The sequence below is a fragment of the Scyliorhinus torazame genome, chromosome 19, assembly GCF_047496885.1.
Source record: "Scyliorhinus torazame isolate Kashiwa2021f chromosome 19, sScyTor2.1, whole genome shotgun sequence".
NCBI classification, from domain to species: Eukaryota; Metazoa; Chordata; class Chondrichthyes; order Carcharhiniformes; family Scyliorhinidae; genus Scyliorhinus; species Scyliorhinus torazame.
The window spans coordinates 100,865,852-100,883,733 of record NC_092725.1 but is presented as its reverse complement, the minus strand read 5'-3'; the positions used below and the strand labels follow the sequence as shown (position 1 = coordinate 100,883,733).

The 17,882-nt window shown below is 52.9% G+C and overlaps 1 protein-coding gene across 3 annotated transcripts in view; it reads left to right on the top strand.

Annotated features, from left to right (window-relative positions):
• Positions 1 to 17,882, top strand: part of kitlga (kit ligand a) — a 175,198-nt gene that overhangs the window by 144,607 nt on the left and 12,709 nt on the right. For all 3 annotated transcript variants that reach the window (XM_072484941.1, XM_072484939.1, XM_072484942.1), the window contains one exon: positions 11,323 to 11,403. In XM_072484941.1, the coding sequence (XP_072341042.1) occupies positions 11,323 to 11,383 (61 nt within the window). In that variant the 3' untranslated portion in view covers positions 11,384 to 11,403. The remainder of the gene's footprint in view (positions 1 to 11,322; positions 11,404 to 17,882) is intronic.

Sequence of the window (17,882 nt, the reverse complement as noted above, 5' to 3'; positions counted from 1 at the left end):
CCCGGGGAGCATCCACGGCAGCTATATCCTGGGGCAGTCGATCATCCCCGGCCTCTTCGAGGACCACCCCAGGATGGGCGGCTGGCTCTTGGATGATAAGGGATACATGCTGAGGACTGGCTAATGATGTCAGTACGGAGGCCGGAGACCAAAGCAGAGATCTGGTACAACTTTGACATGGACCAAGCCCAGCAAGATGCCCGGGCAGCAGGTTTCTCTGCCATCGCTGGGATGCCCCAGATCCAGGGGGTAATAGATGGCATGCATGTGGCCCTGCATTCACCGAGCCATCTAGGAGTGCCCTAAGTTAACAGAAAGGAGTTTCACTCTCTCGGCATACAGCTTTGTGTCCGACCATCAGATGAAGTTCATGCAGGTGTGTGCCACTTCCCGGGGAGCATCCACGACAGCTATATCCTGGGGCAGTCGATCATCCCCGGCCTCTTCGAGGACCACCCCAGGATGGGCGGCTGGCTCTTGGGAGATAAGGGATACATGCTGAGGACTGGCTAATGATGCCAGTACGAAGGCCGGAGACCGAAACAGAGATCTAGTACAACGAGGCCCATATGCTCCCCCGGACTGTGATTGGGACATGCTCTGCAGTGCTTCGGCAGTGACCATCTGCAACTGGGACAACGCAGTGCCTTAGCCAAACCCATCTGAGAACGAGACATGCTCCGCAGAACCACAGCGAGGCGACATTCTGTTGAGACCCACAGCTATGGCCGTCACCGACTGTGCAACGCCTTGGAGACCTTCAGTAATGCTGCCCAATGCCGTGCACTAGGCTCTCCACTGCGGGCCACCCTAGTGGTGTTGGTCTCGGTCCACTCATTGCCAGCGACATCTCCAGTGCCTGTAGCCTCCTCCAATTGGCCATGGGTCTGCTGGAGTGTCGCTGACATCTCCCTTTGACTGCCCCCTATCATCTCCATCAGCTCTGGGATTACCTCTTCCATAGGCTCAGCATCTGGCTGGGATCCAGCTGTGCCCTGGGATCCAGAAGACCTCTGACTGCTGCCTCACCTGGAGGTTCCTGCCTCCACCTGATGTGCATCAGCAGCTGTGTGGTGCTCACCAGATTGTGCCCCAGAAGCTTGACCGCTAACATTTCCCACCAAGGTGCATGTGTCTGCGCTGGTGGAGGGTGGGGGCGACAGATGTGATGCCTCAATCGTGTCTTCCTCGGCGATCTCCTCCGAGTTGTTCTCCTGGGAGGCTGGAGAGGGGACCACCTGGGATGGGGCGGCGCCATCGGATGGAGGACCTGCAGGAGAATGGACAAGTGGTCATTGTGATGGATGGGTCAGTCAGTAAAGCAACTCCCCCTTGACAGGTCTTCCCAATGGCACCCGGTGGTTCCTCATCTCTGCGGCATCCGCCAGCCTCCGAGTTGGTGACCACTCTGTCCTCGGCCACCCCAGTCACCTCCAGGGCACATTCCTCGAAGGAGGTGAGGATTCTTATGTCCACCACCCCACCGGCAGTCTGGGCCCTCTCCCGACGGTTGCGGGAGACTTTTTCCTGAAAAGACACACAGAGAGCATCGTTAGCCATATGCTGTGGTTGACAATGGTGGGAGGGGCGTGTGAAGGAAGGGTTTGGGGGGGGGTTGAAGGGAGAGGGGGTGTGGAGGGAGGGTTTGGGTCGAATGGAGAGTTGGGGGGTGGATGCACATATGGGGGTGGAAAGGTCTCGGCGGCGAGGGGGAGGGCACGTTGGTGTTCACTCACTCGTGCTGCCCGACGTGGGTCGTTTTTCCGGCCTTGCTGCGCAAACGCCAGGAAGCTCGCGGAAGTTCCCACTCGCTACCACACTTAGAAATCTTTCCAGAGAATCGCACCATAAGTCTCTGAAATGGAGAATCCTGCCCAATATTTTTTTCATGCAATCACTCCAGGAGCAAATCATTCTTTCCGTACTGTCTTAAAATAAACTAAAATATTGAGGGTTTGGTACTCATAGAATTTACAGTGCAGAAGGAGGCCATTCGGCCCATCGAGTCTGCACCAGCTCTTGGAAAGAGCACCCTACCCAAGCCCACACCTCCACCCTATCCCCATAACCCAGTAACTCCACCCAACACTAAGGGCAATTTTGGACACTAAGGGCAATTTATCATGGCCAATGTGCCTAACCTGCACATCTTTGGACTGTGGGAGGAAACCGGAGCACCCGGAGGAAACCCACGCACACACGGGGAGAACATGCAGACTCCGCACAGACAGTGACCCAAGCTGGGAATCGAACCTGGGACCCTGGAGCTATGAAGCAATTGTGCTAACCACTCTTGGGATCTAGTCCGGGGTCGTAATACCGTGCTTTCTCATAGATTTCCTCTAGTTGTTTTCACAACTTATAGTTGTTCTGTAAGGAAGAAACTTTAATACGGACCAGTTACCATCATCAAATTCTTGACTATCTGCTGTATCAACGCTTGTCTGTCCATGCAACTTGATTCTCTAACCTTTGTAATGTTGTTTCTTTTATATTTCTGTCAACAGCACTGATGATTATTTTTTGTTAAATAAATTTAGAGTATCCAAATCTTTTCTTTCCAATTCAAGGGCAATTTAGCGTGGTGAATTCACCACACTGCACATCTTTTGTATTGTGGGGGTGGGACCCACGCAGACACGGGGAGAATGTGCAAACTCCACACGGACAGTGACCCGGGGCCGGGAGTGAACCAGGGTCCTCGGCGCCGTAGGCAGCATGCGCCATCGTGCTGTCATAGCACTGATGATTAATGTGATGTACCATTCTAAATATTTTACCATGTTAATCTTTTGTTTCAAGTCCGGAGGAAACAAAAGCATTAAGGAGGGTTTCATTAGTAAATAGGGGCAGGTGGGAAAAATAGAAGATGAAATATAGGTTTGAGGCAGGAGAGATTAAATGACAAAAGATGTTATTGACACAAGTCAATGAGAGTGGCAATTATAGGATTAAAAACTAAGGGCGCAGTCTACCGCGGCTGGTAGATACAGGGAGATCCCCCTTCCGGGATCTACCTGGTTCGCCACGCCTTGTGAGATCTAACATGATCTTGCGAGAATTCGCGATCTGAACCCCACCCATTGTGGATGGGATCGCTATCTGGCAAATCTGTATTTTAGAGCGAGACCACCAATCTCATTCAAATATGCACTCGCCGAATCTACTGAGGCCCGGGATCTAACCCCTTCGCCTCGGAGACCTCGAGCAAGCGCTGTTCAGTGCTGGTCCCCACAAATGGGGACTTGGTGGAGAGGGGAGGGGGGGGCCTCGCAGGGGATCGGAGGGCTCTAGATAGTTGCCCTTTGGCAGTCTGGCACCCTGGCACTGCCACCTGGCAGGCGGGGTGCCAGGCTGGCATTTTTCCTGTGGTGGGGATTGGACCTGTGTATGTCTGGGGCCCGGGGAGGCCCGAGGACACCCTTATAGGTGAGTAGGGGGTAGGGTGTTCAGGGATTGTGTTAAGGGGTCGAGAGGGTGGGATGCCATTTAAACACATCGTCCTGATCTCTTCCTGCACTGAGGAGGTCCGGCAAGCGGAGCCCCTCGGTGCAGGAAATGGGGCTATGTGGAAATGGGGCTATGTGCGACAGAGTCCCGATAGATAGCATGGTGTTTCTCTAAGAGCGATGGGATACGCCCAGCTAAACGTGCCCGTCACGGGACTGTGATCCAATTTAGCCAGATCTTGCCCTTAAGCTTTGGTCCAGATTAGGTGTTAAATAGCAGAATAAATGTTATCCTTGTCTGAAAGCAAAATAGCAGAATCTAGGTATTGTTCCAGAGTTGAAAGGAGGTCACAGAGTTTTACAGCCCATCGTGTCTGTGTAGGCCATTTATTCTAATCCCATTTCTCAGTACTTGGCCTTCTATGCTATGGTGTTTCAAAGTGCTCATCTAAATTCTCAAATGTTGTGAGTGTCCCTGCCTTTACCACCCTTTCTGCCAGTGAGTTCCAGATTTCCACCACAATCTGGGTGAAAAATCTTTCCCTCAAATTCCCTCTAAATCTCCCGCAGCTTAAATCTACGCCCCCTGATTACTGACCCCTTCACTATGAGGAAGCTTTCTTCCTAGCTGCCCTATTGATGCGACCATCAATTCACACGAGACAGAGAGTTCAACACCCGTGCCCACAGCGAAACCAGCGCTCAGGCAATCGCGGTGAACGATCAAGGTGCCGGACAGACTCAACCTGTGAGCCACTTCACCCCTGCTGGACTTCAATGAAGTGAACAGTGGTTTTAATCAGCCAGAACTGTGCCTGCCTGTGACTGCTCTGCACTGAGAGCCGTCTGCAGGGCAGCAGATCTATATACCTCCCCCGAGGGGGCGGAGCCCACAAGGGCACCAACATGATACAATGCAATGTAATGTAATACAATGGTCCATAGGTGGAGCCCACAAGGGCATCAACATAGTACAATGTAATGCAATGTAATACAGTGGTGAATGGTTGTCGTAATACATTCACCACATTCACCCCCTGTTAAAAAATTGAAGTCCAGCAGGGGTGAAGTGGCTCACAGGTTGAGTCTGTCCGGCACCTTGATCGTTCACCGCGATTGCCTGAGCGCTGGTTTCGCTGAGGGCACGGGTGTTGAACTTGTCGCTGCGGGCACGGGTGTTGACTCCGGGAGCGTGTCTTCTGGAGCTTCATCCCTGTAGGTCGGTGATGGGGGAAGAGGGTGTAGGAAGGGGGGTGTAGTCCATGCAGAGGCGGGGGCGCTGTTCGGTGTAGGGTGGGGGGGTATGTGATGGTCGTAGGGAACCTGCGGGTGCAAGGTCCCGGAGGGAGACTGTATCTTGTTGGCCGTCGTGGTGCGCCACGTAGACCTACTGGACCTTCTCGACCAGGGGGTCAGACTTATGGCTCCTCACGTGTTTTCGGAGAAGTACAGGCCCCGGTGTCATCAGCCAGGATGGAAGCGAGACCCCGGAGGTGGATTTCCGTGGGAAAACTAATAGTTCGTGGCTGTACAAAGGAGTGACCTAATGGAGAGGAGCGCGTTGGTTAGGACCTCCTGCGGGAAACTGAGAGACTCCTAGACCATAGGGCCAGGAGGACGGCCTTCCATACCGTCGCGTTCTCCCTCTCCACCTGTCCGTTTCCCCGGGGGTTGTAACTGGTAGTCCTGCTTGAGGCAATGCCCTTACCGAGCAGGTACTGATGCAGTTCGCCGCTTATAAACGAGGAGCCCCGGTCACTGTGGACGTAAGTGGGGAAACCGAACAAGGTGAAGAGGCTTTGTAGGGCCTTGATGACAGTGGCCGCGGTCATGTCGGGGCATGGGATTGCAAAGGGGAAGCGGGAGTACTCGTCAACAACGTTGAGAAAATACGCGTTGCGGTCAGTGGAGGGGAGGGGCCCTTTGAAGTCGATGCTGAGGCGCTCAAAGGGCCGGGATGCCTTCACCAGGTGGGCCTTGTCTGGTTGAAAGAAGTGCATCTTACACTCCGCGCAGACTTGGCAGTCCCTGGTCATGGCCCTGACCTCCTCGGTGAAGTAGGGCAGGCCTTGATGTAGTGGATGAGCCGGGTGACCCCCGGGTTTCATAGAATTTACAGTGCAGAAGGAGGCCATTCGGCCCATCGAGTCTGCACCAGCTCTTGGAAAGAGCACCCCACCCAAGGTCAACACCTCCACCCCATCCCCATAACCCAGCTACTCCACCCAACACTAAGGGCAACCTTGGACACTACGGGCAATTTAGCGTGGCCAATCCACCTAACCTGCACATCTTTGGACTGTGGGAGGAAATCGGAGCACCCGGAGGAAACCCACGCACACACGGGGAGGATGTGCAGACTCCACACAGACTGTGACCCAAGCCGGAATCGAACCTGGGACCCTGGAGCTGTGAAGCAATTGTGCTATCCACAATGCTACCATGCTGCCCTGGGTGGCAGAGGTCGTTGTGGATGGCCCGGAGTAGGTCATCTTGCTCGCTGGCGCATGTGCGCGGGACAGGGCATCTTGGGGCTCGTTGAGCTTCCCAGGACGATATACGATATCGTAATTATAGGTGAAGAGTTCGATCCTCCATCTCAAGATTTTATCATTCTTGATCTTGCCCCGCTGTGTATTGTCGAACATGAAGGCTACCGACCGTTGGTCGGTGACGAGGGTGAACCTCCTACCAGCGAGGCAGTGCCTCCAGTGCCGCACAGCTTCCACAATGGCTTGAGCTTCTTTTTCGACTGAGGAGTGTCAAATCTCTGAGGCGTTGAGGGTACGGGAGAAAAAGGCTATGGGCCTACCTGCCTGATTAAGGGTAGCGGCGAGGGCGACCTTTGACGCGTCGCTCTCCACTGGAAGGGAATGGACTCGTCCACCGCGCGATTCGCGGCTTTGGCAATATCTGCCTTGATGCGGCTGAAGGCCAGGCGGGCCTCAGTCGTTAGTGGGAAGATGGTGGCTTTGATCAGTGGGGCGAGCTTTGTCCGCATTGTTGGGGACCCACTGGGCATAATATGAAAATAACCCGAGGCATCTTTCCAGGGCCTTGGGGCAGTGGGGGAGGGGGAGTTGCAGGAGGGGGCGCATATGGTCGGGGTCGGGCCCTAGGACTCTGTTTTCCACGACATAGCCGAGGATGGCCAGTCGGGTTTTGCGGAAAACGCATTTCTCCTTGTTATAAGTGAAGTTGAGGGCTTGGGCAGTTTGGAGTAACTTCTGAAGGTTGGCGTCGTGGTCCTGCTGATCATGGATGCAGATTGTGACGTTGTCCAAGTACGGAAATGTGGCCCGCAGCCCATACTGGTCCACCGTTCGGTCCATCGTTCTTTGGAAGACCGAGACCCTGTTGGTGACGCCGAAGGGGACCCGGAGGAAGTGGAAGAGGCGACCGTCTGCCTCAAAGGCCGTGAAGTGGCGATCTTCCGGGTGGATTGGGAGCTGGTGGTATGCGGATTTCAGATCTACCGTGGAGAACACCCGGTAGTGTGCAATCTGATTCACCATGTCCACTATCCGGGGAAGGGGGTACGCATCGAGGTGCGTGTACCGGTGTTTATGGTTTGGCTGTAGTCTACAACCATCCGGTTCTTTTCCCCGGTCCTGACGACCACCATCTGGGCTCTCCAGGGGCTATTACTGGCCTCGATGATCCCCTCCCTCAAGAGCCACTGGACCTCGGACTTGATAAAAGTCCAGTCCTGGATATTGTACCGCCTGCTCCTGGTGGCGACGGGTTTACAGTCGGCGGTGATGTTCGCGAAGAGTGGGGGCAGGTCGACCTTTAGGATCGCGAGGCTACATACGGTGAGAGGGGGTAGGGGCCCGCCAAACTTCAGGGTCAGGCTCCTGAGGTTGCACTGGAAGTCCAGTCCCAACAGGAGAGGAGTGCAGAGGTCGGGGAGGACACATAGTTTAAAATTGGCGTACTCGGCGCTTGTATCGCGAAGTTCGCGACACAGTACCCCCGGACCTGCACTGAATGCGATCCGGAAGCGAGGGAGATTGTTTGGGATGCGGGGGAAATTTGGAGAGAACAGCGCCTTACCGTGTCTGGGTGTACGAAGCTCTCCGTGCTCCCGGAGTCACACAGGCGGGACATTTCGTGCCCATTGACCTGGACGGTCATCATCGAGTTCCTGAGGTGCTTCGGGCGTGACTGGTCGAGGGTGACCGCGCCAAGTTGCGGATAGCCGGCGTGGTCGGAGGTGGTGGGGTAGTCCCAAGATGGCTGCCCCCATCGGGCGGCGATGAAGATGGGGGCCCCCATAAGTCGCACATGGCGGGCCGTGTGGGAGATGGCGGCCAAGATGGCGGATCCCGTGAGTCGCACATGTTGGGTAGAGTCAAAGATGGCTGCCCCCACGGACAGCACGAGGCAGATGCCGCGTCCGGAGGGGGCGGCGCCGGCAGGCACGCAGCCATGCTGCGGGGTCTGCGGGCTTGTGAGTCTGAAAGTCGGGCCTGTGATTGAGAGATTTTGGACCTGGCCAGGCAAACTTTGGCATAGTGTCCTTTCTTGCCGCAGTCGATACAGGTCGCGTTCCGAGCCGGACAATGCAGCCTGGGGTGCTGGTGCTGGCCGCTGAAATAGCAGGGCAGCCCCCCCGGGTTGGGCGGGCAGCCGTGCGGCACAGGCCTGGGGCACCCCCTGGTCAGGTGTCCACGAGGGGGTTGCGTGGTCAGAGGGAAAGCGTTGAGGCTCTGCAAAGCTACTTCTAAGGAGGTGGATAGTTTTACCGTCTCGTCTAGGTCGAGGGTGCCCTTTTTGAGCAGGCGCTGTCTGACGTAGTTGGACCGGACTCCAGCCAAAGAGGCATCCCAGACGGCGAGTTCCATGTGCTGTGAGGCCGTGACGTGCTGGTAGCTGCATTTTCACGCGCGTACTTTCAGGTCGCGTAGGTATTCCTCCAGCGATTCCCCGGGGCGTTGGCGGCGAGTGGTGAGGAGATGCCGTGCGAACACTTGGTTCACCGGCCTCACACATTGCCTTTTCAGGATCGCGACCGCGTCTGCGTACGTGGTTGCTTCCTCGATCTGCATGGAGATTCTATGGCTCACCCGGGCGTGGAGGAGGCTCAGTTTCTGTTCCTCGGCGATGGAGGGCGAGGAGGAGGTGGCGAGGTACGCCTCAAAACAGCCGAGCCAGTGCAAAAAAAATCCCTTTTGCTTCAGCGGCCTGTGGGTCGAGTTCCAGTCGATCAGGTTTGAGGGCTGCTTCGATCGCGATGTTGTATCTGATAAATTGATGCGACCATGAATTCACACGAGACGGAGAGTTGAAGGGAACAGTGGTTTTAATCAGCTAGAACTGTGCCTGCCTGTGGCTGCTCTGTACTGAAGCCGCCTGCAGGGCAGCAGATCTATATACCTCCCCCGAGGGGGCGGAGCCCACAAGGGTACCAACATGATACAATGCAATGTAATGTAATACAATGGTCCATATGTGGAGCCCACAAGGGCATCAACATAGTACAATGTAATGCAATGTAATACAGTGGTGAATGGTTGTCGTAATAAGTTCACTCCTATCTATGTCCGTAATAATTTTATACACCTCAATCAGGTCCCTCCTCCGCATTCTCTGCTCTCAGGAAAATAACCCCAGCCTACCCAGCCTCTCTTCACAGCTGTGAAGTCAACAGCGCAGTCAACATCCTGGTGAATCTCCTCTGCACCATCTCCAGTGCCATCACATCCTTCCTATAGTGTAGCAACCAGAACTGCCCACAGTACTCTAGCTGTGGCCTAAGGAGCGTTTTACACAGATCCATCATAACTTCCCTGCTCTTATACTCTGTGCCTCGGCTGATAAAGGCAAGTATCCCATTTTCCTTCTTAACCACCTTCGCTACCTGTCCTTCTGCCTTCAGGGATCTTTGGACATGTACCCTAGATCCGTCTGGTCCTCTGTACTTCCGAGGGTCCATTGTGTGTCTCTTGCATTGTTCGTCCTCCCAAAATGCATCACCTCTCACTTTTCAGGGTTAAATTCAATTTGCCGCTGTTCCGCCCATCTGAGCAGCCTGGCTGTATCATCCTGCAATTGAGGCAGAATTTGGTATGGGGAGCGTAGGGCCTCGGAATCTCATTTCGCGGTCCCATAATTAATGCTGAAATCATTGTATCCTAATTTAATCTGCCCTGCCCAGTACCTTGCCAAAGGGACAAAGGTACCATTTTATGGCCAAGTAGATGCCATTCCTCCCTCTGTCCACATTAGTACTTCAGGGATGGCACGATGCCAAAACCCCACCTTCGTAGTATTTGATCCCAAGTTGCCCTTTGTACCATCTATCCCCTGAATCAACAGACATTCATACCAGACCAGCTGGACACCGACGCCATGCCTTCATGGTCAGAGAGGCTCTGATTTATAAATCAGCTTCTATGAGCGTTTCAGCGTCTAGATCTTATCCAGTTATAGTCACCACAAACAACTTAGATTGAGGGTGATTCAGTTTCCCAGCAGTTGATTTTCAGGCAAAGAACAAGAAAGATATAATAACTTCTGAAGAGTGACTCGGAAGCTGTGTCACGTAGGCATCTATAAACAGGAAGAGGAAAACTGACCAAAAACAATCGTCTGCCGAGGATCTACTTTTCAGACTCACTACAGTGTAGAAGGAGGTGATTTGGCCCATTGAGTCTGCACTGCCCCTGCAAAGGAGCACCCATCCTAGGCCCATTCCCCTGTTGCCCTGTCCCTGGAACCCTGCACATTGACCATGGCCAACCCACCTAACCTGCATATCTTTGGACTGTGGGAAGAAACCGGCACACCCGGAGGAAAGCCATGCAGACTCGGGGAGAACATGTAAACTCCACAGTCATCCAAGGCCTGAATTGCACTTGGTTCTCTGAGGCAGCAGTGCTAACCACTGTGTCACCATGCTGCCCAAGAGGCCTATTGCATCGGTGAATGTAAATGCCCACCCTGAAAAATCAATTTTTCCCATTTGATGATTCCAGCATCCACTGTTCAATCTGTGGATGGTCATTCCTTGAAACATTAATCCTCATCAGTCATGAGGCGGAGTTGCTGCAGAAAATGAGACAATATTGGACAACCAGCAATATACTGGACTCTATGAAACCCTCATTGTGGGATCCTGCGAATAGCATGCACCCACTATAAGAAAGAAAGACCTGTATTTATATAGCATCTTACACCACCTCAGGGCATCTCAAAGTAGTTTGCAACCAATAAAGTACTTCTGGGGGCAGCACGGTAGTGCCGTGGTTAGCACTGCTGCCTCACGGCACCGAGGTCCCAGGTTCGATCCCGGTTCTGGGTCACTGTCAGTGTGGAGTTTGCGCATTCTCCCCGTGTTTGCGTGGGTTTCGTCCCCACATCCCAAAGATGTGCAGGCGAGGTGGATTGGCCACGCTAAAATTGGCCCAAAATTGGAAAAAATGAATTGGGCACTCTCAATTTATAATTTTTTTTAAAAGAGAGAAAAGAAGTACTTCTGATGTGTAGCCACTGGTCAAAATTCTCCAGTCGTTGCGATTCACCTTTGCCGCCGGCAGCACACTCCCGCGGAGGGAAGGGTAAGCCGTGCAAATTGCCATTGACTTTGGTGTGACTGGAAGATCCCACCAGTGGCCAATGCTGAGTCACCTCTGCCACAGGGAAGCTTGCAGTTCCCCGGACTGGAAAGTCCCAGCCTCATAGAATAGCTCACTGACACTTGAGGATGCAGTTATACTAAATTGCACGGTAATGTTTCTGAATCCAATTTAAAAAGAAACTTAAATCAGTTTAAGTGCATTTGTCATTTACAAATTGAAACTCACGTGTTCTTCAGAACATGAGAATATGAGTTATGAGAATGATTATTCTTCCATTTCACCCTCTACAGGGAAGAAAATGCACAAGAAGAAGGCCAATTTATCCATGAAAATCAAGATTCTCTTACATAAAGTTACCAGCTGATAATGGGGTAGGTTTGTTTTGTAATTACGCAGAAGTACAGACTGAACAGCTCAAGAACAACCAGTCCGTGAGGAGTCTGTGCTCCACGTTAATGCAATTATTCTAACTCTATTATTCAGTTTCCCTTCAATACATCCATGCAATTGCACTGTGGTAGTGAGTTTCACATGCCTGACCATCCCTGAGTAAATAGGTTTCTTCTGAAATTCAATGTGATTTAAAAAAAATTCTCTCCCAGCGTTTTGGTGTCGCTGGCTAAACCAGCATTTATTGCCCATCCCTAATTGCCCTTGAGAAGGAGGTGATGAGCTGCCTTCTTGAACTGCTGCTGTCAGTGTGGTGTAGATACAAGGGTGCTGTTATTGGTGACTATCTTAGAATTATGGCCCATAGCTTTTTGGCTCCCCGAAAGTGGAAACATCTTAACCGACAAAAGACACATTCTCCCATAGGACCACCCATGGGCGGAGGACAAACTATGTTATATGGACAAGAGGAGAAATGTTGGCTTAGGAGGAAGCTGTGACGGAGTGACGTCATTGGGCTAGTAATCCAGAACTCCAGGCTAATGTTCTGGTGATATGGGTTCAAATCCCACCATGGCAGATGGTGGAATTTAATCAATACAAAATATGGAACATAACAGTTAGTTTCCTTAATGGTAACTGTGAGAATGATTGTCAATTGTCATAAAAACTCATCTAATTCACCAATGTCCATTAGTGAGGGAAATCTGCCATCCTTCCCTCGTCTGGCCTACATGTTACTCCAGACCCACAGCATCGTGTTTGACTCTTAACTGACCTCAAAGGTCAATTTGGGATGGGCACCAAATGCTCTTCTGGCCAGTGATGCCCACATCACTTGACCAAATTAATACAGAGCAAGATGAGCCTGTGGGACCAAATGGCTTTATCTTGGCCTGCATTTTAATCTAATTTAGGAGGGAGCTACAACACCAGAATGAAAAGAGAAGTGAGGCTTGCAGAGGTCTGAGAGGGACAAATAACACTAGAGCATGATAAATAAGATTAGGGAGCCTCAGATACAAGTCACCAAATGAGACTATGCTATAGTTACACTAAGAGAGTCATGGCTCAAAGAAGAAGATGATTGGGAACAATGGGCGCGATTCTCTGCTCCCGCGCCGTTTCAGAGAATCGCCTGGAGCGCCATTTTTACCTGCGACGCCGGTCCGACGCCCTCCCACGATTCACCCCAACAGCGAGAACGGCCCCGTCAAGGTCTGCGCGGCGCAGGCCAGAGAATCGCCCGGGACCCCCACAATGGCGATTCTCCGCTCTCCCGATATTCTCTGGCCCGGATGGGCCAAGCGGCCTGCCCAAAACGACGGCTTCACGCCAGCGCCATCCACACCTGGTCGCTGCCGGCATGAACACCGCGGGAACGCTGGTGGGGGCGGCCTGTGGGGGGGGGGGCGAGGGTGGTTCCTGCACTGGGGGGGGTGCTCAAAAGGGGTCTGGCCTGCGATCGGTGCCCACCGATCGGCGCGCCGGCCTCTCTGAAGGACGACCTCCTTTCCTCCACTGCCCCGCAAGATCGATCCGCCATCATTTTGCGGGGCGGCCGCGGGGAGGACGTCAACCGTGCATGATGCGCGGTTGACATCATTTACGCGGCGCCGGCCCTGTCATTTACGCGGCACCGCTTTTACGCGGCGCCAAGGCCTGGCCCCCCCCCCCCGGGGGAGTGTGAATCGGGGTCTGGGAACGGCCTCCGACGCCGGAGTATAACACTCCGGTTTTCACTCCGGCGTCGGCACTTAGTCACCAGATCGGAGAATCGCGCCCAATATTCCTGGTTACGAGACAAGAAGAGACAAAGGGGAAGGAGACACTCCCATCATTGTAAAGAGCAAAACGGGAGAAGAATACTTGAAATGTGAACAGACTAAACTTCCTTAATCAGTTTGTTTGTAGCACAATGAGGAAGGAAAAAGTGCTGAAATCTTTGAAGGTGACATGTAAAAGGGCCGTTGGAAAAGCGTGAGGCTCATTAATGGTTTCCCGGCAGCGTGGGGTGGATTCAATGGGAATTCCCGCTGACAGCAACGGGACCAGAATATCCCCCCGTTGCCGGTTAACAGAAGGCCGCCTCCCGCCACCGAGAATCAGGTCACGGGGAGGCCAGAGAATCTCACCCATAGAATAAAAGGAGTTTTACTTACCTTTCCTAAAGCATTGGTTACATTTCAGCTTAAGTATTGTGGTTAATACTGGGTACCACACATTAGAAAGGATGTCAAGACTCTAGAGGGGGTGGCGAAGAGATTTACTATATGGCAGCAGGGATTCTGTTTTACAGAGAGACTGTAGAAATTGGGGTTGCTTTCTTTAGACAATCACGAATGGGTTTGACAAAGTGCATAAGGAGAAATGGTTTCCCGTGGCAGAGGTTTCAGGTGTTTCACAAAAGTATCAGAGACAACATAAGGAAACATTAAGGAAACATTGGTTCATGCACTAAGTGCTTTGTGACCTGGGTTGCACTGCCTGAAAGGATGGTGAAATCAGTAATTTTCTGAAGAAAGTTGAATAAACAGGGGCTGGTTCCACACACTGGGCTAAATCGCTGGCTTTTAAAGCAGACCAAGGCAGGCCAGCAGCATGGTTCAATTCCCGTACCAGCTCCCCGAACAGGCGCCGGAATGTGGCAACTAGGGGCTTTTCACAGTAACTTCATTTGAAGCCTACTTGTGACGATGAGCGATTTTCATTTCATTTCATTTTCATTTCATTTTTAAGCCATGGGGAAAGAACGGGGAGGGGAGGTGGAATGTGCAATTGACTAACTATACTATAGAACCAGCATGAATATAATGGGTCGAATAGCCTCTTTCTGTGCTGTATCAATGTATGATTTTCTTACGGCTTTATCTATTTGTTGGCCTATAGCTTTACAATCAGGTTCATCGATGTTTTCCCGTTTGATTACCGCTAAGCCAGAATTGTGAATATTGTTCTCAGACAAGTTATAAACTATAAGGTTTATGATACCTTAAAGTATGACTTTCAAATAAGCTACAAATTGTGAAATCATTTTGAGAGAAAATGTTTGCTGCTTTGTTTCCTTTCTTTCCTTGAATAATTATTTTATTCTTACTGTTAGTTCTGGGCATCAAATCTGTATCTATATAGAAGATGTCCCAATCCTTAAATTCCCTGTGATAAACCACTGTGTTCCTATATTAAGGGTTGTACGGTAGAACCTGCACTACAGGTTCACCTGGGCCCCTGCATGCTAGCTCCACCCAGGAGCCGGGTTATAAATATGCGTGGCCTTCAGCTCGCAGCCATTTCGTCAGCTGCTGTAGGAGGCCACACATCAGATACTAATAAAGCCTCAGTTTGAATTCAACTTCGTCTCCAGCCAAATTGATCGTGCCTCAATTTATTAGTATCTGATTCAGAAGATGGACCTCCGGATTAAACCAGATCGACTGCAGCTGGATCCACACGCAAGCGACGCCAGAAAGGACTTCCAGCACTGGCTAGCTTGTTTTGAAGCGTATATCAACGCGGCGCCGACCCCTGTTCCAGAGGCTCAGAAGATTCAAATCTTGTACTCCAGACTCAGCTCTAAAATCTTCCCGCTGATCCAGGATGCGCCCAATTACGCTGATGCTATGACTCGACTCAAAGAAAATTATGAGCAGAAGACAAACACGCTCTTCGACAGACACGCGCTCGCAACGCGTACTCAACTACCTGGTGAGTCAATCGAGGACTTCTGGAGGGCCCTGATCCCACTAGTTCGGGACTGTGACTGCCAGGACGTTACAGCTAAGGAGCACTCAGATCTCCTTCTGAGGGACGCTTTTGTAACTGGGATTGGGTCCGCTGTTATCAGGCAGCGGCTCCTAGAAGGGGCCACGTGCGACCTCGCAGAGAATAAAACACTAGCGCTTTCCATGACGATCGCCCTACGCAATGTACAGTCCTACGCCCCCAAACGCGCGGCCCACTCCTCCTACGCTTCATGGGCCCCACAGGCAGCCGCCCCAGCGGGGGCGCTACCCACCCAATACGCCTGCGCTACGCGACAGCCAGTGATCTCTGGGGGGCCCTGATGCTATTTTTGCAGCCAACAAAGACACCCCCGCCAACGCTGCCCGGTCCGCACTGCCCTTTGTAAGATCTGCGAGAAGAAGGGCCACTACGCAGCGGTGTGCCAGGCCCGCTCAGCGGCAGCGGTGCCCCCCCCGGTCACGGACAATGGGCGCCGCTATCCTCCCCCGGCCATGTGCGAGTAATGGGCGTCATCTTCTCCCCCGCACAACACGTGCGTTTCACGGCCGCCGCCATCTTGCTCCACCCCCGCAACGTGCGTTCCATGGGCGCCGCCATTTTGTGACCCCCCCAGGACCTCCGGGCGCCGCCATCTTGTTCACCCCGCAGCACATGGAGACAAACGGCGTTTCAGGATGCAGCGGCCGTCTCATTACCCGACGATCAACCATGACTCGCATCCATGGTAATCGACCAGTCCAGACCACACACTCTGACCAACGCATCCACCAGCGTGAAAGTCAACGGCCACGTGACCTCCTGCCTACTGGACTCCGGGAGCACCGAGAGCTTTGTACATTCAAATACGGTAAGGCGCTGCTCCCTTAAAGTACATCCTACCAATCAAAGTATCTCCCTGGCCTCCGGATCCCATCGCGTAGCGATCCGGGGGTACTGCACGGTCACGCTCACAGTCCAAGGCGTAGAGTTCCACGGTTTTCGCCTCTACGTCCTCCCTAACCTCTGCGCTGCACTTATCCTTGGCCTGGATTTTCAGTGCAACCTCCAGGGCCTGGATTTTCAGTGCAACCTCCAGGGCCTGGATTTTCAGTGCAACCTCCAGGGCCTGGATTTTCAGTGCAACCTCCAGGGCCTGGATTTTCAGTGCAACCTCCAGGGCCTGGATTTTCAGTGCAACCTCCAGAGCCTGACCCTTAAATTCGGCGGACCCTTACCACCCCTCACTGTGTGCGGCCTCGTGACCCTAAAGGTCGATCCTACTTCCCTCTTTGCCAATCTAACTCCAGATTGCAAACCCGTCGCCACCAGGAGCAGACGGTACATCACCCAGGATAAGGCCTTCATCAGGTCCGAGGTCCAGCGGTTGCTTCAGGAAGGAGTCATCGAGGCCAGCAACTGCGCCTGGGGAGCTCAAGTGGTAGTGGTTAAGTCTGGGGAGAAAAACCGAATGGTCGTGGACTACAGCCAGACCATCAACAGGTACACGCAGCTCGACGCGTACCCCCTCCCACGCATATCTGATATGGTTAACCAGATTGCACAGTACCAGGTCTTCTCAACGGTAGACCTTAAATCCGCTTACCACCAGCTCCCCATCCGCAAATCGGACCCGCCATACACCGCCTTCGAGGCAGATGGCCGGCTATATCACTTCCTTAGGGTCCCCTTCGGCGTCATCAATGGGGTTTCGGTCTTCCAAAGGGAGATGGACCGAATGGTCGACCGGTACGGCTTGCGGGCCACGTTTCCATACCTAGACAATGTGACCATCTGCGGACATGATCAGCAGGACCACGACGCCAACCTCGCTAAATTTCTCCGCACCGCCACTCTCCTCAACCTTACGTGTAACACGGAGAAGTGTATGTTCCGTACAAATCGCTTAGTCATCCTCGGCTACGTGGTCCAGAACAGAGTTCTGGGGCCCGACCCCGACCACATGTGCCCCCTCATGGAGCTTCCCCTCCCCCACTGCCCCAAGGCCCTCATTCACTGCTTGGGCTTCTTCTCGTATTACGCTCAGTGGGTCCCAAACTATGCGGACAAGGCCCGCCCACTCATACAATCCACGCATTTCCCCCTGACGACCGAGGCCCAACAGGCCTTCGCCCGGATCAGAGCTGATATTGCCAAAGCTGGAATGCACGCGGTAGACGAAACACTTCCTTTCCAAGTAGAAAGCGACGCATCGGACGTCGCCCTTGCCACCACCCTCAAGCAGGCAGGCAGGCCCGTGGCATTCTTTTACCGCACCCTCCATGCCTCTGAAATTCAGCACTCATCCGTCGAAAAGGAGGCCCATGCTATCGTTGAGGCTGTGTAACATTGGAGGCATTACCTGGCCAGCAGGAGATTCACTCTCCTCACTGACCAACGGTCGGTTGCCTTTATGTTCAACAACACACAGCGGGGCAAGATCAAATATGACAAAATCTTGCGGTGGAGAATCAAGCTCTCCACCTATAATTACGAGATTAAGTATCGCCCTGGCAAACTCAACGAGCCCCCAGACGCCCTATTACGAGGTACATGTGCCAGCGCACAGGTAGACCGACTCCGGACCCTGCACGACAGCCTTTGTCACCCAGGGGTCACTCGGTTGTACCACTTCATTAAGGCACAAAATTTGCCCTACTCCGTCGAGGAAGTAAGGACGATCACCAAGGACTGCCAGGTCTGTGCGGAGTGCAAACCGCACTTCTACCGGCCGGACCGC